The following is a 22,972-nucleotide window of genomic DNA, read 5'->3' as shown; positions in this document are numbered from 1 at the left end:
CGTTGTGGCAATGGTAATGTGTCACAGCAGCCCAGGGGAGTGAAGACATCAGCCTCGACACACTTCTATCCCCCGCCACCGCCTTCTGTCCCTTCCAAGCCGAAGACAAATCCTCAATTAGGAAGATGGAGCAAGACAAGGGTTCAGACGCTCCGCCTTTACAGTCGTGCTGGGACCCGAACAACCCTCATCCCTCAGAATGATCAGCTCCACCCCTGTCTCCCCAGACTGGCACCCCCTAGAAATGTCCTTGCTTGGTTCACAATGCAAAGTCATCCCCGGAGCCAGGGGTGTGAATAAGAGCCGCGGGTTCAAGTTCACCCACAGTCCTCTCCACTTCATGATGGGGACAGACAAACCCACCCATCCGTTTCCTAAACTACTTGGGCAATTTGCTGTATTTGCTTCCAGTTGCTGCTACAACAAATTACTAGGAGCTTAGTGGCTTTCAATAACACAAACATTAGCATCCTCGAAGTCAAAACTCCAAGATGGGCTAAAATCAAGGCAGTAGCGGGGCTGTGTCCTTCTGCAGGGTGGAGGAGCAAGTTGATTCCTCACCTTCCCCAGCTCCCGGAGGCCATTGGAAATTCTGGCTCATGGAGCGCAGCTCCATCTCCAAAGCCAGCAGTGTAGAATTTACTCCTCTCCTCTGACCCTGGACTTCTGCCCCCCTCTTCCCATGAAGGACCCCTGGGATTACCTTGGATCCACCTGGCTTTTTCACACACCAGGCCCTGTTCATATTAATCTGTACATATTAATCTGTGTATGCCTCCCTGCGCCCTTTAAAGTAGTATTTCATTATTCCCATCTTAATTAAGGGAGACTGAGGCACAGGGCACACATGAGAGGTGCCAGGCCTTAGCAATTCTGAGCCTGACCCACCTGCCGGTCCCTGCTCCCCAGCCCCCCTCCGCCTCTAGCTCTGCTCCCAGTTTTGCCACAATCCAAACTCTCCCGGCCTCCGAGCACAAGTCCTCCCCGCATCTCACCCTGGGTCAGCCATCCCTCAACCTCCAAGGTAACGGCCATTCGTACTTTTTCTGAGAAGTGCTGAGGAGAAGCACTGTCCATTTTAGTTGGCCATTTTTTGACTGGGTCTTTCATGGGGGAGACTAATTTTTTTGAATACAGACATTCCTCTTTTAACGACCGACTTCCATTCCTGTGACTAGCTTGTTAGATGGTTTGGTCACTAAATGAGAAAGTATACACATGGTACTTTATCTATTCTAGATTTCAGTCCTCTGTCGGAGGAGAAGCGGGCAAACCTTTTCCCGTCCTGTAGGTTCTCTTCACTCTGTTGATGGTTCCCTTTGCTGTGCAGAAGCTTTTTGATTTGATGTGATCCCAACTGTTGATTCTTGATGTTGTTCCTTGTGCAATTGGGGTTCCATTCAGAAAGTCTTTGCCTACACCTATGACTTCAAAAGTTTTACCTGTTTTTTGTTCCAGCAGCCTCAATGTTTCTAACATTTAGGTCTTTGATCAATTTTGATTTTAGTTCAGTACGTGGGGAGAGAGGATAAATTTGAGTCATTTGTAGGAAAATGGATGCACCCTGCGACCACAATGTTAAGTCAAATAAATCAGCCACGCAAGCTTAAATGTCACATGGTTTTTCTATGAGAAATCCAAAGTATAAATAAATTAAAGAGCAAAATAAAAGATAAATAAGAGGAAACAGGGAGAGAGCTCTTTTGCAGAAAGGAAGGGGACCAAGCAATGAGGCAGAGGTGAGGGACAGGAGGGGCAGGGGATGCAAAAAGAACTGAGATGTGCTATGTACTCCTATCAACTCCACCAAAGGACTGTCACCCTTATGTACTGCGTTAGGCACAAGTACTAATAAAATCTTGTTTAAAAGATCGGTTTCCAACTGGATTTCAACCTGCCCCAGATTAAAACTAGACCCATATCTGTCACCATGCACTAAACTAACATCGAAGTGGATTAAACATCTAAATATTAAAACAGAAACACTAAACTTGCTGGAAGATAAGTTAGGTAGAACTCTTGGACACATTGCCATAGGAAAAGACTTTATGAACAAAACCTCAGTAGCATGGGAACTAGCACAATGAATCAACAACTGGGATCTCATCATATTAAAAAGCTTCTGCACTTCAAGAGAAATCACCAACAGAGCTAAGAGATAACCTACAATCTGGGAAAAAAAAATTTAGCAGCTGTACCTCAGACAAAGGACTACTATCTAGAATATATAAAGAACAGAAAAAATGCAGACCCCTCCAAATTCAAAGACCCAATTCAAAAATGGGCATCTGAAATGAAAAGACATTTCTCAGACAAAGAAGTAAAAGCAGCAAATAAACATATGAAAAAATGTTCAACATCACTGGTCATTTGACAGGTGCAAATGAAAACACTGAGACTCCACCTCACCCCAGAAAGAATGGCTGCTATCAAGAAATCAACCAATAACAAATGCTGGTGGGATGTGGGGAGAAAGGAACCCTTCTCCATTGTTGGTGGGAGTGCGGACTGGTGCAACCACTGTGGAAATCAGTTTGGAGATACCTCAAAGAACTAGGACTAGAGGTCCCATTTGACCCAGCTATTCTTCAGTTGGGTATCTTCCCAAAAGAATTTAAAGAATCATACCACAGCGATATATGTCCACCCATGTTTCTAGCGGCACAGTTCATAATAGCAAAAGCTTGGAAACAGCCCAAGTGCCCATCAACTGGAAACTGGATAAAGAAGATGTGGGTTTTTTTATAAAATGGAGTACTACTCATCCATAAAGAACGAGAAACTAGAGACATTTATAGCTAAATGGATGCATATTGAGGCCATCCTCTTAAGTGAAAGAAATAGGACACACGTGTAAATACCAAATAGTTTCTCTAGTGTGAGAAACTGAAAGTGTAAACAAGGATTAAAATGATTAAAAAGAGTAATTGATAATTTGAAATAGGAAGAAAAGGTCCAAAGGAAGGGGAAGTGGGAGGGGAAGGGAAAAGAGGGCTGGGGATTTAGCTCAGTGGTTTCGCCTGCTGCAAAAGTCCAAGGACCCAAGTTCGATCCCCGGTACCAAAAAAAAAAGAAGGGAAAGGGAAAATTATGAGAAAAGGAAAAAATGGAAACAAAGTCCTTGTAAATAGGGAAGGGTGGAGAGGGTAAAGGGCGCACAGGGAATGGGGAAAAAATAAGAACCAAGATGCATCATGTACAGGTACAAGCACCCAATGATGAATGTAAACGTATTGTATACCTAAAATGTACCAATGAAAGAATTTAAGCAACAAAGTAATAATAATAAAAGGTTAGTTTCCTCCTGCCTCAGCCAGCTCTGAGAAGTGTCTCCCTTTGTAAGACCCAGGAGATCAGTTCTGCATCGGGCTAAGGTACACCAACCCTTAGGACAACAGCCAGCGTTTCCCCTACACACCTGAGCAGGGCCCCAAACTGCAGGGATGTGGGGAGCAGCCAGCAGGCACGCGTATGTGCGGCACTGGGGAAGTGCAGGCTGCTCACTCGGGGACTCTCCCTCTGTGGCTCTCAATGTGGCCGAAGGGTCCACATTTTACCAGGCTACCCCCTCCCCAAGCGATCCTGCTGCCCCTGTCCTAGGGCAGGGGACAAACTCGCTCCCTTCAAAAGCCTCCTTGACCTGGAGCATCACTCCTGCAGGTCAGGCCACAGCAGAAAGGGACAGAAAGACACAAACAGCCCGAGGCAGCCCTCGCCGCCATGAACAGCTGCTGAGTGGGGGACACAGCAACCTCAGCCAAGCCCAGGCTCCATCCCACTCAGGGGACAGGTGCCATCCCCCAGAGTCGCCAGTCTTCAGCATCCCGCCACTCTGCCACCCCAATTGCTTTACCCCAGATACCATCTGTATTATTGATTACTTAATATTCCCTTTCAAATCTGCTCGCTGGGTTTACATTAATTTATCTGAAGAGGAAGCAATGTATCAGCGCTGGAAATGAAATAAAGCCATTTTCACTTTGCATAAAGGAAGGGAAAAAAACGTGAAAAAAGTACAATAAAAACAAAACAATGTTACTGAATTCTAGCCAGATGCTGCCGTCTGCCAAGGGCTCCCAGACTGGGGTGTGGGCTCTGATTTAAAGCAAAACAAAGCCACTGGTAAGATTAGCAGGCGGTTAGGGGGATTCAGACGGAGGCGGAAGAGGAAGCTGACGGAAGCCGCTCCCCCGCTCCCCCACGCCGTCCCTGACTGCCTGGCACCTGAGCGCGCCAAATCCTCTTCCCCTCCTGGGGCTTCCCGAAGTGTGAGTGCAGACTGGCCTTAGGCGATCTCTAAGATGACCTGAAGGCTGAAGTCACTCCCGACCGACCAACTACCCAAAAGTGACAGCTCCAGGGAAGAGGGGGTGACCGAGTCTGCGTGCGGGTCTCACCAACGCTAGTCTACTTCTCCCACTGGTCTCCAGTCATGTTGCTATGGAGACACAGCCCTGGCAAGTCAAACTTTCTACCCGGTCTTGCAGTGCTACGTGGGCACCCGCCCAGGACCCTAATTGTGTAACTGGGCTGCCATCGCACCTCCCGTCCTGACTGGATTTCGCCACATCAGCCACTTTCCCTCGGGATAAGAAGCCGCAAAGAGTGCTGCTCTCGGCGATGACTGGCTGTAATTAAGTCCAAAAACGTGCATCCTTTAACAGTAAAGTGTACCTCTTGGTCACCCAGGGAGCTACTGAAGGACTGACTGCCTGGCCCCGCGTCCTGAAAGCTCACAAGTGTGCACTTCGTCCGCTGGCGAACTCGGCCCCACCCCCATCGTTGAGGGGTGCACATTCAAATGAGCTTTGACCACGGGTTAGATCCAAGTCTGAGTCTCACAGAAAGCAGCCATGCACTGGATTATTCGTGTGCATATTCACACACTGATGTGGCTTTTCTTGAACCTTAGCTCAAATATTACCGTACATTGTGTGCGATCTGTGTTGCAGTACAATTCCTGACACAATTTCCATAATAGCAAAATTTACATACAGATGGCAAATAAATAAAACCTTTTTGTGGCTTGGTCTGCGGTTCTCACGGTCAGAAAATCCTATTAGGGGCTTTATTAACCTGCTCAGGGATGGAAGTGGTGTATCTGATCGTATGGATTTCAGCTGTGCAATCGAGCCCTGCCACAAAATGAGATTTAACTCTGAACATTTTTCTGCAGCATGGAGCTGCCAAAATTGAGCTTCTTCTGCATGCAGCATTGGAAATAGCCACTTTTTCTCATTTCTCATTCCAGCCACACATGGTCTCTTTCTCCTTCTATCCATTTTCTTCAACAGCACGTAATCGCAATTACCAATAGGCACCAAGGGTACAGATTGGTCAACGCACAGATTGCCAAGTGGAAGTATTTGTGCTAAGAAAGCAAGAGGGGCCCTGCAAAGGCAGGTGCTCCAGGAAGACTTCACCGAAACCTCAAAGGAGCCCTGAGAGATCTCCTCCCGCCAGCCTAGCTGGGGGACCTGAACCTCGGTGAGAAACACCCAGACTCGAGAGACCGGCTGAGAGCTAGTTGTATCACTCGGCTTTCTCATTGCTGGACCCAAACACCTGACACCCACAACTTAAGGAGGAAAGGTTTCATTTGGCTCACGATTTCAGAGGGTTCAGTCTACGGTTGCCTGGTTCAAAGGCAGGAGCATCATGATGGAGGGGAACCTTGGGGCAAAGCCACTTAGTTCATGGCAACTGAGAAGCAGAGCCGGGTGACAGCAGCAGAGAGGAAGGGGTGAGGGACTAGATATGATATCCAAGCCCTCACCTCCGTGGTCCACCCGGACACACCCAGAAGTGTGCTTCACTACCTCCCACCAGCTCCCAAGCCCATCAAGTCGACAGTTAAATTTAACCATCACACAAGTTCAAACCAACACCTTCTCCATCTAAACAAGGAAGGCAGTGTGTGCTCTCCTGAGAATCCAGATGGGCTGTAGTGTTTCCTGTGCCCAGGAGAACTTCAGTGGACAAGTCATCTCTGACCCAAGAAGGATGCACCTCCGGAGAGACTTCGGGAAGCAAGAAGGGCTTGGTGATGCCTTTCCTTCCGTGTGCCAGACCTCCAACCCCAACGGGAAATTCTCAAGAGGAACCCAAAGTCCAAGCAAGACCCCTGTGTATTGTACACCTGCCAAGTAGTGACCCTGACAAGTCAAGCTGTTCCCAGATCAAAACCTGTGCTTTCAAAGCCTCAAACTGATGGTGGAACACAGTGAACCCCGGTACAAGGATTGGGGGAGTTTTAGGAACTTCTGGATTAGCAAATGCTGGCTTTGAAAGCTTTTTCATTGCTTTCCATTACAAGGTCCTGTGCAGCTTTCTAGAGTGGCCATAGCCAACTGTCACCACAAATGCACTAGGACTGAGGATTTAGCTCAGTGGTGCCACCACCCGCCTCGCAAGCGCAAGGTCCTGAGTTCGATCCCCAGTACCAGAAACAAAAACAACAACAAAAAAAACCCATATATGAACAGAATAAAAGGCAATGGATTAAGTGAAGTTATTAAAAAACAAAACAACAACAGCATACTTTTGGAGACAAGGTCCTGCTATGTTGCCCAGGCTGGCTGGGGCTCCTGGACTCCTCCCACCTTCCTCCCCGGCCTCCTGAGCAGTGACTACACAACAAACGCATCGTCTCACAGTTCCAGGACCAGCGTGTCGGCAGCACTGCCCCTCCTGGGGCTTCTCTCCCTGCTGGTGATTGGCATCTTCTCCCTGGGTCCCTAACGGTTGTCCCTCTGAACGTGTCTGAGTCCTGACTCTGCTTCTAAAGACAGCACACCTCGTGGATTAGGGCCACCTCTCGACCACACTCTAACTGAATCACCTCACAGAGCCCCGTCTCCAAATATGGCCACGTTCCAAGGGCTCGCACTCAGGAATGGATGGGTGCGTCGGCCCCCACCTCCTGAGTCCCCCTACAAGCCAGGCACGGTCCCAAGCTCGGAGGACCCGGGCCCCACCTGCTTGGAGCCGACATCCTGATGTCGGGGAAAGAGACAGCAGAGAAGTGATCGGGCAAGGAGCACATCGTCTTCCAGGAGGGACAGGGCTGGGAAGAACAAGGCTGGACAATGGCCAGGATGGCACGGGGACCACTCAGGGACACAGGTGGATGCTCTGTGTGAAGGGAGCTGTGAGCCAGAGAGAGCAAGGCCAACAACAGTTCCCAAACACAGAGATGAAGGGGTGCACGGCCCGGACCCCGTATGGCACCAGCACTCTGACAGCCCTGCATGCTGCTCCCTCAGGCCACTGCCAAGGTCCTGCAAACCCCAAAAGTGCCCTCCTTTTTCTCCCATCTCTGCTTCTGGCCCAATTAGCATTTCAAATGCCGTCTACAAAGTGCCGCCAATTGCATTCCTAACCACTGCCAAGTGGGCAGCTTTATTTCCACTTCTTTCCTCCCGAAAACATCTCCTGACATTGATCCCGACATTCCAGCCCCGAGGGCAGGCAGAGAGCTCCTTCAGCAAAACACACCAGGTCCCAGTCCCTGAAAAGCCTTTGATTTCCCGTTTAAAGGGAAACCACCAAGCTAGCTATTAAGTCGCAGGTGCAAATGCACTGCCATACAGGAAGAAAAATCATTACTTAGGCCCCGGAGCTAAGTGGCAAGTTTTCCACTGACTTCAAATTTAATTCGATTCCAGGGACACTTCGTGAGCTCTAACAGGCTGCGGTCCTGCCAGGGACCCAGACTTCACCAAGTCACCACCACTGTCTGCAAGAGGCTGGAAACCAAAGAGGCTGACGCAAATGCAGTTAATTATAAAACTCTGGGAGAAGTGCTAGACCAAGAGTCTGTGCAGAATCCTCCAAAAGCAAGAGGCGTGTATGTTACATTTCTTGCAAAAAAAAATGTTTTCTGAGGATTTAGCCCACCCGGTCTGGAAGAAATGTAATTAAAAATTATATCTAACCCTAAAGTATAGATTACACCAGCCTCACCCTCTTCCTTCTCGGGGTTAAACGGTTTCTTTTTCTGGAATCTTCTTTCTGAACACAGAATGTGACAGTCGATCCAAACACAAAGGAGGCAGGGGCCATATTTTATTTTTAGCAGAGCTGACAGAGCGGTGAATGCTGTGCTCACTTTTATTGGGGGTCTCACAAGATTGTCACCGAACAGAACCCCACCCGGTGGGGTGAAAAGAAGGAAGGAGGAGCTCACGTCCCTGACCAGCGCTGTCTGCCTGCAGCGCTATGCGGGGATTCGCTGCACTGTCACTGCGGCAGCTTCCAGATGCAGGAGGGCACCTGGACCCCTCCTGGACCTCCTGTGCAGGAAGCCACTGCTTTGTCCTTCAGGTCACATTCTCCACTACTCTGGATTGAGCAGCGAAAGCAAGAAGACAGCCAGGTGTGTCTGGGAATCCACAGGACCAGGGAGCGGGGTCTCAGGTCCCTGGAAAACACCCCAGAGTCGCCACCACCACTCAGTGCACCTCAGCGTTTAGCCATGCACAAGCCACCCTCCACTTGGGGAAGACGCCCTATGCCCCGGGTCCTCCACACACTCTCCTTTTTCCCTCATCCCCCAACCGGAAGTAGAACACGTAGGAAGACATTGGCTGTGCTGGGTGTGATGGTGCACGCCTGTGATCCCAGCACTTAGGAGGCTGAGGCAGGAGGATTGCTGTGAATTCAAGGCCAGCCTGGACTACAGATTAAGACCCTGTCTCAAAACAAAAACAAAAACCCCACAAGATTGGCTTCCTGTTTGCATCACTCACATGTGGCAGACATGGTCGTATCCAATCCAACTCCATTCTCCATACTGTGCTCACCAAGAATCCCTCACTGAGGGTAAGGGAGCTGTAAATAGGCCAGTTATTTCATCCTTCATATCTGCAGGTTCTCAATCCATGAAGCCAATGAACTGAGGACTGAAAATTTTCAGAAAAATTCTGCATGTGTACTGAACACGTAGACTTTTTCCTCTTGTCACTGCTCCCTAAACAGTGCACTGTGACAGCTACGTATACAGTGTGTACAGTGTGACAGCTACGTATACAGTGTGTAGAGTGTGTTAGGCATGGTAAGTAATCAGCAGTGGTTTAAAGCAGACGAATGATTTTGTAGTTCCACTGTTTCACAGAAGGGACTTGAGCCTGTTTGGATTCTGATACCCAAGGGGGTCCTAGAACCAAATCCTCCCAGATGCTGAAGGACATCTACCCACAATTCCCTGTTCTCATGGGTCTGGCTGCGAGAACAGACCAGCCATGGAGCACTACCCAAAACTATGGGTGAACATTTCTGCAGCACTCCTTAAAGAGAAGCAGCCTCAAATGCATCTGTTTTTCCCCCATCTCTCCTTCCTTCCTTCTTTCCTTCCTTCCAAGTGAAATGTAGATGTGATGACAATCACAGCAGCTACCTTGTCACAATGAGGAAAAGCCCAAAAGAATCATAAAACCCTTGATGCTCTGATATCCTTGGTCTACCACACCAATACCTACCTGTGAGCATTCCTGCCTCTCCTTAATGTACCCCTGTCCTGGTGAGGTCAGTGTCCTCTGGGGTCCCTAGCACATGCAGCTGACCTTAACCCCTATAAGAATTAACCACACGTGGGCCGGGGATTTAGCTCAGTGTTTTCGCCACTGGCTCCACAAGCGCAAGGACCCAAGTTTGATCCCCAGTACCAAAAAATAAAAAGAATTAACCTCACAGATCACTAGCCAGAGAGCCCTTCCAACCTGGCTTTATCCCCAGGGGTCCATTAAAGATCATATTAAAGTCACCAATTGTTACTGCTTGTATCTAGATGTCCCCCCAAAGCCTCATATGCTCATGGGTGGGGCTTTTGCAAGGTGGCTGAAGCTAAAGTATGTAATACTGGGATTAAGGGTGTGTGATAAGTAAATTAGTCCACTGATTGGTTCAGCATAGTTCTGGGTGTGGACAATGGGAAGGCCAGCCTGGGTGTGGGTGGCACCAACCATCAGGCCTGTAGCCTGGATGGGATAAAAAGGAAAGAAAGGCTCAGTGCTGCTGCTGCTTCCTGCCTACCCTGCCATGGACTGTTTCTCCTCTGCCATGCCCCCTGTCTTGGAGCTAGCTGACTATGGACTCAAACCTCTATAAACTATCAGCTAAAATAAACATTTCCTCCTTTAACTTTTGGATGTTGGGTATTTTGTCTCAGCAACATGAAATGTAACCAAAAGCCCAATGCCTCTGTATGTGAAAGACAAAGAATAACTTTCATTTCTTGGGCCTGGTCCCTCCAGCTTCCTGTCCAGCCTTCCCACCCTCAGTCCCTTCACTTGGCTGTGAGAGGCCAGATTCTCCTGGTTTTTCTGCTACTTCTCTGGCCATGGTATTAAGGATTCAGCATGGTCATTTATCAGCCTGTTTGATGGTGGAGCCCTCCAGCTCTCTTCATCTCACAATTTTTATTGAGCAAACCTCATCTTTTCCATACCTTCAGTTATTAGTATCATATCTAAAATTCTTCATCTCCTAACAAGACCCAGGAGGAGGCAGGGTGGCCCACAGCAGCTCCCAAGGTCTCAGTCATCAAGGTGTGATGGTAACAGCGGCCAACAGGAAGGGGAGACAGTGGCTGTCATGGGTGCAGGGCTGGCTGCACCCACTTCCAAATATCAGACATGTGCCCACTCATGTAGTTCTCACTACCCTCTGAGGTAAGCACAATACCTTCCCTTTACCCATGGGAAACTGAGGCACAAAGAGGCAAGGGGTGGCCCAAGGTCCCTAGGCTAAGGGCAGCAGGGTGAGGACCTGAACTGGCAGTGGGCTTCAGAGCCTGAGCCCTGGGCCTCCCCTCCTGCCACACCTTTGCTCGAGTCAGCAGGCTCCCTGCAGCACAGCCTGAGGGGCCTGAGGGGCCTGAGGGGCCAGGGGAAACGGCAGCAGCCTAAGGCCTGCCTGTGCCAGGGCAGGCAGGCAGCAGACACAGGACCCTGCCCACAGCTGAGGCTAAGCTGGGGGTGGCATCAGCAATGAGCCTGCTCATGCTGTCACTGAGGAGCTGTTTGAGGCCAAAAGCCAAACCATCGTGGGCTGGATACAGCAGCACCCGCCCCTGGAAAGGGGTCTTCCTCACCAACGCCAGCTTGTCAGTGTTGTTTTCTACTTTTCATTTTATAGAGTATCGCTATATTCCTTACACAAGTGAAAATTAACTTTAAAGGTCATAGGCAAACAAGCCAACTGGGTCAGTCAAATGCTGCAGAAACATGGGGTACGAGCGATGGCCACGTCCAGAGAAGGGGCAAGCGGAAGGCAAGTGCCCGGAGCTGGGGCAACTATCAGCTTCCCCCGCGGTGCCACAGGGCTCCATCACAAAGACAGACATTCCCCGTGGTGCCACAGGGCTCCATCACAAAGACAGACGTGTCTAGAGCGTTGTGCAACAGAAGCAGCCAGCACCACCGCGTCGCGCACTGAAAAGCGTGTCAGTAGGGCACATAGCGCAGTGTGGGTTTCCACCACAATAAAAAGAAATACATGGGACAGCTATAAAACTCCTATAGCGGCTTCTTCTCTTTAAATCAATATTCTAGGCCAGATGAAATGAAACCACTGAATAGAGTTGAAAAGAAGAAAAACAGGCAGAGGGGAGTGAAACCAAGGGCCCAGCGCTCAGCGCCCATCCTGGGTGAGACCGCTGCAATCAGAGGTCACGGCGCCCTGTGCTGAGACGCGCACGGCCAAGGTCAGCCAAGGTCACGCACCAGCCCCTGCAGACAGCTCTGAGAGCACCATGCCAGCTCCCAGCAGGACTGCGAGGTTAAAGCGGTGACCTAAGCGCGGCTTGGCACTAACTGGGTGTTAACTACATGATCACTGGCCACCACCATGACCCTGGTATACTCAAGCTTTCCAAAACTGTGACCCAGACAAAGCCATGGGTGCAGATCAACATCTCCTTTGTACACAGAACCCTCGGGCATCTGAAACGGACCCTAGCTCCCTACCAACCGCTGCAGAGCTCAGACTCCAGCGCCTTCAGGAGGGAAAACAAGGCGAGCTGTGGGTTAGCACCATGTTCTAATTATGGAAATGCACTCTCCAAACACAGCAGAACTCCGGGAGCTCACCGAGGCTACACAGCCATGAGGGTTACAGTCTGTCCAAGAAATAATCGCCTCCCTTCATCTCTGAGCTCTCCCAAAATCTGAGCGCTGAGCTCTAAACTGAACTAGGTTCCAACACTACAGATTTCAGGGCAGCTGTGTCTAGGCCCATTTCCTCACAGGAAATCTGAGTTTTGTCTGGGAAAAAAGATTAATAACTGGACTTCTGGTGCTATTTGGGAAATATTCATTAGACAGATTGTTTGCTTCAATTTACACAATAACCAAGGTACGGAATGTGCATGGATGGGTGGATGCACAGACTGGTGGGTGGGTGGATGGACAGACACTCATCAGACAAGTTGTTTGTTTCAATCTGCATGATAATCAAGGTATGGAATGTGCATGGATGACTGGGTGGATGGGTGGGTGGATGGATGGAAAGATGGATGGATGGAAAGATTGGTGGATGGATAGATGGATGGATGAATGGATGGATGGAAAGATGGATGGATGGATGGATGGATGAGTGGGTGGATGGATGAATGGATATACATTCATCAGAAAAGTTGTTTCAATTTACACAATAATCAAGGCATGGAATGTGCATGGATAGGTGGATGGATGGGATGGATGGCATGGATGGATGCACAGATGTGTGGGTGGTGGAGGGAAGGATGGATAAAGAAGATGTGGTACACATATACAACTGAATATTACTCATAAAAAATCATGGAATCAGGCCGAGGATTTAGCTCAGTGGTTTCACCGCCTGCTGCGCAAGCTCAAGGACCTGAATTTGATCCCCTGTACCAAAAAAAAAAAAAAAAAAATCATGGAATCCTGTCATTTGTGGCAACATGGATGAGACTGGAGGACATTATATTACATGACATAAGCCAGGCACAAAAAGATAAATGTCCTACTAGGAAGCTAACTAGCTGCTCTTACGGAAGCATAGAAAAGAAGAATGGCTACCAGAGGCCAGGACGGGTGGTGGAGAGAGGGTGGCTCATGGGAACTGGGTCCAGGTGGGTGGGGACGGCTTTACATGTTCTACAGCACAGTGGGGAGATGGTGGCTGACAACTGATTGTATTTTTTAAGTGGCTGCTGAAGAAGATTTTGAATGTGCTCAACAAAGAAATGATAAATGCCTGCAGTAAGGGGCATGCTGATTGCCCTGACTGATCACTGCTCACCCATACTGAAGTAAGTTTTCCCCATTTACCAGAGGGGGACACTGAGGCACAGAGAAATCAGTGACTTTCCCTAGCTGGTATGTTAGAACTGGGATTCACACCCAGCCATCAGAGTCCACATCTTTAACTCCTGGGATGCACCCACCGCCTGTAGCCCAGACTCTGTCAGCCTCGGAGGGGGAGAGTCTCATCATTTTTCAAGCTCCTTGGGCACACAGCAGCCTGACTGCCCTACCAGTCCCAGGCCCCTCCCAGCCACAATCATGGCCCTTTACCAAAAGGCTGCTCCAGCTGCTGAGGTACAGATGGCCCAGAGTCAGGGAGTAACGGAGTCAGCTTTTGTGGAAACTGGCCCTCCGCAGCCTGGAAACAGCAAACTCAATGCGTGAAACAGCACCCATTTGTCCCATCCCTGACACCTCCAGGCTGAGGCTGGATCGCTTCGAGGCCCATGCACATTCGAGCTCTGATCCAGGGCCTCACTGGAGCCAGAATGAAATAGGTCACATTTCATTCATAAAAGACGTGAGGAAAACAGACGATCGCTTCACGTTGGGAAGTAACACATTTCCCTAGGCCGAAAAGGATTTTGTTTCCAGAGTCTGAACATACAAAGGGACAACAGCCAGGTGCAATGCGGCAAGGGAATGTCTGAGCACCCTGACTCGTATGTCAGACCTGGACCTCACCCTCCGGCGATGGCCCTCGATGGCCAGAGCTTGCCCAGTGCCCTGCAGCTTCCTGAGTTTTGACCTCTGCTTCTGCCCTCCCACCCGCCCCAGCAAACCCAGAGAGTGATCCTCGAGCCGCTCCCACCTATCCCTGGCCCGAGCCTCCGGCCGGCCCACCCAAGCCTTCCACCTCTCTGCTCCCATAGGCGCCCCTGCTCCACCCACCTTTCAGTCACTCAGAATAGACAGCTTCCACTTGTTCACTATTTCCACAATCTCGAGTTTTTCTCTGGCCATTAAATAAAGCAAAACAAAGCATCTAGGACTGAGCAGAGAGCCCCGACAGTGAGGATCAATGCCCACAGACAAGCAGAGCATCCCGGCGGGTTAACATGGGGGCCTTAGCCCACCACCCCCCCGGTACCTGGCCTTACACGAGGCACCCCAGCCTCCCTAAGTCAGGAAATGGGCGTAAATAACACCTTGTACAGGGGCTGGGATCCACAACAGGAGAATGCGTGTGCAGGGTGAGCACAGGACCTGGCCCGAAGGCACACGAGAATTTAAATGAGTTGCATCAGTCACTGCAGCCTGGGTACTGCACCCTCTTGGAGTCCATCCCTGCAGTGGCCTCCTTGTCCCTGCATTATCCTTGTGTGTCAGCTCGGGCCAACGGCGAGTCCCACAGCCAGGGCTGCAGCTGGTGCCCCCTAATGTCTGCAAGAGGCAGTGGGCTCTGGGGCTGAAGGGCACAGGCTCTAGGGCCAGAGGAATGGGGTTCACACCAACCATTCCCATCTGTGTGGCCCTGGGTAAGCCGCTTAACCTCTCTGTGCCTCAGGAAAATGGAGATAATAATAGCACTTGCCCCATGAGTTGCTTGTTGAAAGTTTAGTGAGTTCCTGCAAAGAATTTACAATGAGGGCTGGTCCATTCTAAGTCCTCAAGGAAAGACAACTGCCACTGTGTGTGCCATTCCCCTGGCCTAAAACGCTTTTCCAACCAGGCTCCGAGACTTCTCTATCCACCAGACTGGCTGTCTTCCCTCCGTTTCCTCTGACGTCTCTCACCCGGCAGTCTTCTCTCTACACCAAGATGGAAAACAACTTTAGTCTAACCGGGGCGGGGGGGCGGATATCAAACTCAGGACCTTGCGCTTGTGAGGCAGGCGGTGGCAACACTGAGCTAAATCCCCGGCCAGACAAGTTTAGTCTTATGTGTCAATCCCCCACATGGGTTGGTGAGGGCTACCTGGAGGGATGGGCTTTAGGTAACCAAGGCAGAGAGCTCTGGAATGCTGCAGTCAGTTGGTAATGTCTGCCATGGCAGAGGGCCTGCTGGGTGGCAAGTGCAGGCAAGCATGTGACATGTGACACTGCCTTATATTAAAGAATCTCAGTGGGGTTGGACTCGGGCTCCCCCCTTTCTCTGAGAGCCCAGCTCCTCCCCTGGAGTGACCTCAGACAGCAGGGGCTCACACCAGGCTCTGGATCAGCAATTGTGAGCCTAACTCAAGGCCCGAGAGAGGATCCTGGCTTCTTGCAGGACACAGAACCCACTGGGGTTGCCAGAGCCTCCATGTCCTGTGGCAAGGTCCAGCCCATCCCCCATGCAGCATCATGACCATCCGCACTGGGCTCATGGGGAGCCCTCACTTCTGACCGCACCCACAAAGCCAGCCCCGGTGTGCTGGGTTTCCACAGCTGACTGTCAGTGTGCCAGGCTGATGTAAGAACTTTATCTCTTAGTTAACTCCACAGCATCCCAGGAGACAGAGCCCAGCATTCATCCCGTCTACTGCTGTGGAGACTGACACCGAGGGCAGCCACACAGCTGGTGTCTGTCACCACCACACCTTCCTGCTACCCAGACACCTCTGTGAGCTAAATAAGGCAGAGATGGGCTGGTCCCCAGCACAGAGCCGTTCCCCCCTTTTGTCAGTCCTGAAACTGAGCCTTTGTCATACAGGAAGGGGCAGCTGAGTCCCATTAGCCAAGGACTCACTGAGGAGGAAGACACCGCCCCTGAGAGCACCTGTGAGTGGCTGGAAAGGGAAATCACTGAGCAGGTCCCTGAGCGCACCGCAGGATTCTCTCAGGCACCAACCACGGCGGGACAGGGTCAGAGTATCGCGGTCTGCTGCGGTGTGACAGTGGACCCGATCCATGCCGAGCTTCAGGGTTTTGTCACATCAACCTCCTCCCTGATCACCCACCCGAAGGAGACCACTGCTTCTGGCAGCCACTGCTCCCCGATCCCGTAGATCAGGGATGCACACCTTCTCCTCCTCGGTCCCTGTTGAACACTGCTGCAGGTGACATTCCCACTCCCAGCACCCCTGCACACTCCCTGGCCCCTTGCTGTGGAATCATTCCTTTCTTCTTCCCCAAACTGCACAGCCCCTCAAGGTCCCATTCAAGATGCCACTGCCTCCGCCCACAGACAACCCAGCTCTCAGCCCACGCTCCTGCACACTTTACGGCTCAGGCTTGAACTGGATCCGCCAGCCCAGGGATGGGCCGACTACGGCCCACAGCCAAGGTCAGCCGTCGGCCTGCTTTTATAAATAAAGCTTTATTGGAACACAGTCACCCACCTCATCCTGCACTCATACTGCATCAGCAGAGCTGAGAAGTCGCCAGAGCCACCAGGAAGGACAGGGCCTCTGCGCCCCCGCCTCCGTGGGAGGGCAGAGCGTCCCTTAGGTCAGTGCCGGTGGGCAGCAGGTGCAGAGGGCATTGCGTCCACACTGCCCGACCCCAGGGCTAAGTCACTTCTCTGCCTTCTGAGTCCTACTGTCTCCCTCCGTCAGCGTCCCTTTAAGTCTCCCAAGCCCCTGTGCACAGGTCAGAATGAGCTCGGCTCTGGGCTCCCCTGCATAAAACCTGTCCTCGCCACTCTGTCAAACTCCACTGCATTCCGGTCTAGCAAACACTCAGCCAGCGATTGGCGCGGATTTCCTGAGTCCACAGCCCACCCATCACCGCTCCCCTGACCCAGCAACGCCTCTTACCGAAGAGTGAACTGGTCCGCTGCGGAGCCGCTAGCCAGGGAGACCAGGAAGGTGGCCGCATCCCCTTCGCGGATGAGGTTCAGGGGGACAGAGAGGGCAACGTTGTCGTCCAGGCTCAGCAGGGACCAGCGCAGGTCGTCCTGCGTGGGGTAGACCACCACACTGCCGATGCGCTCGCGGGCCGGGGCCGCGGGCAGGGGCCCCTCGTGGCCCGCGTGGATGTTGTTCTCCCACTTGCCCTGGTCCTCCAGCGGGCACTCGCCAGCCTCGTCGGCCGGGTACAGGGAAAAGAAGAGCTCCATGGCAGTGCCCCCCAGCAGGGCCGGGATCTCCTCCTGCGGCTCCAGGTCCAGGCCCGAGCTGAACCACTCGGGCAGCAGCTCCAGCTCAGCCACGCACAGCCCCGGGGCGCCCTGCAACCTGCAGCTGGCCGCCACCTCCCTGGCCTCGGGGAAGGCGGACATCCTGACACAGGGGAGCTGCTCGCCGCCGCCGGGGTCCCCGTCGTCCCAGCCCATGCCGCTGACGTAGAACAGGGTCTGCACCTTGGGCCTGTTGGAGTAGATGGAGCTGTCGAGGATGTGGGACTTCAGCTTCCAATTGAAGGGGAACTTCTCCAGGCTCCCGAAGGGCGCAGACGTCAGCAGGAGCTCGGCAGGGACCACCTTCTCCGCCCAGAACGGGCCGTAGCTGGCATTGACGGTTGGGGGCGCCCGGGCTCGGTAGATGAACAGCGACTCGGCCCGGGCCTGCAGGCTGGAGTTCCTTGTGAGGTCCTGGTCAGCTTCCTTCAGGAAGAAGGCCTCATCGGCGCCCGCGACGCGCAAGTCGGCGGGGAGGTAGGCAGGCAGCGAGGAGAACCTCTGAGCGCCGTCCCCGGTCACTGAGCGGGAGGAAGCAGAGGGAGAATAAACACCTGCCTTGGGCCACACCCGCCGCGCTGCAACCCGCCCGCCCCCGCCCTCCTGTCTCCCGCGGCCCAAGTCCGTCATTGCAGAAGGTGTGTCCTGCAGGGTCTCCAAATCCCCAGGGTGCAGGGCGCGGGGGCGCACACTATAACCCCACACTCAGGAGGCTGAGGCGGGAGGATGGCTGCAAGCTTGAGGTCAGCCTGGGCTACACAGTGAGAGCCTGCTCCAACCCCAAATAAAACCACAAACAAGAGCAAAACACCAGAGCAGGGAGTGAAGGAGCCCCATATGCCCTAGGACTGAGCACTGCCTGGATAGAGGGAAAGCATCACTGCCTCCCTCACGTTCTCACAAAGCCCCAACCTCAGGGGCTCCCAGTCCTCTCTGAGGTCCCCGCCCACCCAGCGGAGCTGCAGTCACCACCGCCCGCCCTGAAACGCGTCTCTCTGCTTTGCTGCTGTGCGGTTCCGCTCCTCTCCCTCGCTCCTCCCTGTGGCCCCCACGTGGACATCTAAACGACGCCTAATTACTGAGCAAGCTGAGGCTGTGGCTGAGCCTTCCAAGGGCCCAGTGAGATGCAGAGCGACCCACCACTGGCAGACAACCCAGAGAGTTGGCGCTGGACCCTGCCACGGCTTTGGATCCTGGAGCAAGTTGCTTAACCTTCCTGTATGGCCAGTGTCCTCACAGGAAGCAGGATTCGAGTATCGAAATGCTACTTAGTGGGGTGCTTGAAGTTTAAAGGGTTAATGAATAGGAAATGCTCAGAATATGTAGTGGGGCACACACAAATGTTCCATATTTACCTGCTGTATTATTTTAATCCATACTAAGAAGACCAAAAGGAGACTTAAGGTATACATTTGTACAGCAAAACGATAGACAGCTATAAAAAGAAAAGGAGCTGGGGTACTGAAATACAGTACTGTCACAGCTGTGGAGGATGCCCACAGCATGTCATTAAATGTAAAAAACACTCAGTGCATTGTGGAGACTGCATCCCCTGGAGTCCGTGGGTGGAACCATGGTGTTGCCCCTGGGGAGGTAGGGCGTGGGGGGGATGGAGCTCTGCCAAGTACTGCACCGAGCTCTCCAGAACCGTGAGCCGAACCTCTATTCTCTATAAACCACTCGGTCTCAGGTAATCTGTGATAGCAACAGAAAACAAGACAGTTGTATATGAGCCTATTTGGGTAAATGACGGAGCCAGCCGTCACTTGTCGAACAGTACCTGAATGGGGGAGTGAGGATGAAGAAAAAGAAAGACGCAGAAAGAAAGACGCAGAGATAGAGTCGGGAGCCTCTCAGAGAGAGAGAGACAGTGCCGCCACACTTTTCACTCTCTTCCTTTTATTCACTGGTGAGTTTGGTTATTAATCATGACCCTTACCCAAAGACACCTGCTTCCTTGTTCTCTAGTTCTTTGGAAGTTCCCCACCCTCATGGGCCTTCCCGTTTCTCGGGCTTACAAAACCTTCATCATGCTCCAGGACAATCTCCGAAGGTAAACATCTAATTTGGCAAGGACACGGTTCCTCGTCACATCGTCTCCTTGCTCTACACAATGGAGGGTAAGATTTAACATGGAGCCTCTATGGCTAACACCGCTCTCCACAGGTAAAATGTCAAGATCCTATTTAAAGGTATGTGGATTTCTGTTTGTGGGTCACAAAGAAAAAGATTTTTGCTTTGGACCATTTATTGTCTACCTTCAGTGTGTTACAACAATAAGGTATTTTCTTGTTAACTGAAATATGTGATATACAGGTGGGCATAGTGGCACACACCTGTAATCCCAGCCACTGGGGAGGCTGAGGCAAGAGGATGGCAAGTTGCAGGACAGCCTGGGCAACGTAGCAAGACCTTGTTTCAAAATTTTAAAAAACAAATACATAGGGCTGGGGATGTAGCTCAGTGGCACCACACCTGCCTCGCAAGTGCAAGGTCTTGAGTTCAATCCCTGGTACCAAAAAAATAAATAAATACATAAAATGAAATAAAATAAAAAGGGCTGGAGATGTAGCTCAGGGTTCCTGGGTTCAAAAAGAGAAGTATTTAACTCATATGCACAACACAGAGATGCTGCCTGTGTTTCGTAGTCCGCGTGTCTTTCAAATGAGAAGACCCAGACAGCAAAGAGCCAGCCGGCTTTTCACATGGAGACGGCCCGCCAGGAGCCAGGACGGCAAACGAGGCCAGGCCCAGGCAGGGGTGTTTTCCTCTCGCCTGGAAATAAACCTCTGCCAGGGCCGCCTGATCTTCCGGCCCACACAAGGGCAATGGAACCCAACAGCAGCTTCCAAATTCGGCCTCGCTGGGGGCTGGAAAGGCAAACAGACACTGCTCCATGGACCCAGGCTGCCACCACCGAGGGTCAATCTGCATTCTGGCAATGCTGTGCAATACAGAAGCAACCTTCCGGTGAAATGTAAACGGGTATTTCATAGGTGTGGTTTCTTTCCCCCTCCCCAAACCAGGAAGTCCAATTCTAGGTGGATTCACCCGTGGCTTAATGGCAGCAGGACCACGGTTGTGGGGACATCCGCCTCCTACACTGTGTGACAGTGCCCTGCGGCAGACTCGTGGGCCACACGACCCACCAGGTTGGGCAGTGAGAGGTTCAGCTTTCACCTTCTCTTAAAATTTAGGCAAGGTCTAAAGTGAGGCTGAAGTCTGGATTTACTTACAGATGCAGAAAAGGAAAATGAAACAGACACACACTTCCATCGGCACTGAATTCACTGTGCATTGGCTCGCCCCTTTTTATCCTTTATGTGGCTATTTTACACCCCTCAAAAATTGATCTTCGGGAAACCTAAGGCTGCACCTCCTCTCTTTATTGTAACCAAAGCCTGTGTTTTATCCAAAACAGCAGTGTGAGGTTTATACTCCTGCCCCTCTGTAACTCACATGAAATGCAACACAAATCTTGTCTGAAAGCTTATATGAGGCGCCGTAAACATCAGCTTCCAGGGCCTCATTCTGTCCTCCAACCAGCCTGCAACAAACGTGACGTCTTCACCTAGCAGCAGCCTGCGAAGCCCAAGACTGCATCCCCAGAATGCTCGCCAATGGCCCGGGCAGCTCACTCTGCCCTCTCATCCCCAGGCGTCCTTGGGCCGCCATCCTCCTTCCCAGGGCAGCTGGACTGAGTGGCAGCCTGCTGGGCGGAAATGGGGCCCTCCTGGGGCTGTGGGTTCCTGGGGGCTTCCCCTGTTGACGGAAGGGGCTCCGAGAGCACGGATGGGAAACAGCTTCCCGTCCTCTCTGCACACTGCCTGAGAGGGTACAGGGAGCCGATGCTGACTCAGAACAGCCCTGCAGATGGCCCCAGGATGCCCCAAGAGAGCTGAGGGTTCATGACCTCCAGGGATGAAGCAGCTCACCGCGTTCTGGGACCCTGGCACGGCCCCTGTAGGTGTTCGGACGGCCCTGCTGCGCTTGACACAAACTAGATTCCAGACACGGGCCTTGGCCAGGACTCTCAGGGACCTGCAGCCTGGGACCCTGAGAGGCCAAGAACAGAGGCCTGGAAATCGCCCCTTTCGCCTCCATCACCAGGCCGGAAACTAACGCACCAGACCACGGCTGCTGTCGCCCCTAGGGCAGGGCTCAGGGCACTCCCCAGCTGAGTGGCTTCTCCAGTTCAGGCAGGAGCCCAGGTCTGCAGGGCCTCTTCCCAGCAGGCCACATCTCCAAGGGTGGCCCTGAGAAACCGTAGCACCCGACACACAGTCAGGGGCCAGGACCTGGGAGGCCTCTGCACGCGTTCACGTCAGCTCCGGGAGCCGCAGGGACGTCACTTCCGGGGCCGATTAGGGCTAGATGTTCCATGCCCCCCTCCACGGTTTCCCATCTGGCTCCACAGCTCCACCAGGCTGTGGGCAGTCTCCTCCTCACCTGTCACGCTGGCTCCTGCGTGGTTCTGGCCTCTGGACCTTGAAACCCAACCCCTCTTTTTCCCTGCAGCCCAGAGGCGCTAACAGCCCCTTGCTGCTCCTTCTGTCTGCACCACTTTGCTGTGCCCCATGGTACCTGACCACGCAGTTCAGCTTCTCGGGTTTGCCATCACCTGTATAACTAGTTCCGTTTATTAAATTCTCCCTGTTGAAATAACTAGAGGGTGTCTGCTTTCTTGGCTAAAGCCTGGCTAACACAGCCAGTAACCAATCACTTCATCCTGGCATAGTCCTTCAAGGCCACCTTCACAGGCTGGAATTACCCTTTGTAGTTTTACTTGTTGATTTATTTCCTACTCATTCTTTCCACTAAAAGTCAGGCTCACTGAGAGCAGAGACTCTGAGGTCCAGCTTATTGCTGAATCTCCAGGGCCTAAAAGAAGTTCTCAAAATGTGCACTGAGTGGATGTCCATCAATTCCGACGGCTCTGCTGTAATGCCTGCGAGAATAAACCTCCCTCCCATGCTCCTCTGAGCCTCTCTCCAGCCTCCACTCGGGGCTGTTCATAGATAGCAATTTTATTAACATAGCATTTGCCCACCACTTTTCCCACCATTCATTTCCTTCTCAAATACCGCATCACCGGGTCACAAAGCTGGCAGCTGGGTTTGCCAAGCCAGGAGATGCAGTTCTCATGTGGAGGAGAAAATATGCCAGCAAAGAAAACCTGAAATTCACAGGCCAGCACCCTGGCAGTATCTACCTGCTCTGTCAGCTAATTGCACAGCAGTTGTAAGATGAATAGACCTAATCCCTCTCAAAAACAATGGAACAGCCATAGAGAGAAGCAGTTTGAACATGGTTTCTAAGTGAGGATTCGGCTGGTTCTGTCCAATTCCAAAGCCTTTCTGCTCATTCTGTCACCGAGGGCTGCCTGATCTGGAGGCAGAGGACTCAGCCATACAGACACCAGCTGCAGGAGCTGGAGTTCAACACACAGGATAGCCTGGCCACTAACCCTGATGGACCTACTTTCTGGACTAAGAAACATCTAGCATTTTAGTAAAGCACACTCCTGCGTGGGTCTGGGTCCTTGGAAACTACCATGGTCCCTAGCCTGTTCCTCTCTGGACCTGCTCCCTGCCCTGCCTCCTGGCCACCATGATGTCTCTGCTTCGGAACCAGCCGACCATGGACCGCACCCCCTGAAT

At 52.0% G+C, this 22,972-nt stretch overlaps 1 protein-coding gene across 2 annotated transcripts in view; it reads right to left on the bottom strand.

The window, feature by feature from the left end:
- Tmem132b (transmembrane protein 132B) overlaps nt 1–22,972 on the bottom strand; it is a 310,198-nt gene that overhangs the window by 200,270 nt on the left and 86,956 nt on the right. For both annotated transcript variants that reach the window (XM_004843978.4, XM_087198415.1), the window contains exon 2: nt 16,951–17,833. In XM_004843978.4, the coding sequence (XP_004844035.2) occupies nt 16,951–17,833 (883 nt within the window). The remainder of the gene's footprint in view (nt 1–16,950; nt 17,834–22,972) is intronic.

Source organism: Heterocephalus glaber, unplaced genomic scaffold (assembly GCF_053883595.1).
Source record: "Heterocephalus glaber isolate CG9 unplaced genomic scaffold, H.glaber_assembly_v1.0 deba00001687, whole genome shotgun sequence".
NCBI lineage: Eukaryota > Metazoa > Chordata > Mammalia > Rodentia > Bathyergidae > Heterocephalus > Heterocephalus glaber.
Note: the sequence above shows the minus strand (reverse complement) of the source record. Positions and strands in the feature narration are given on the sequence as shown.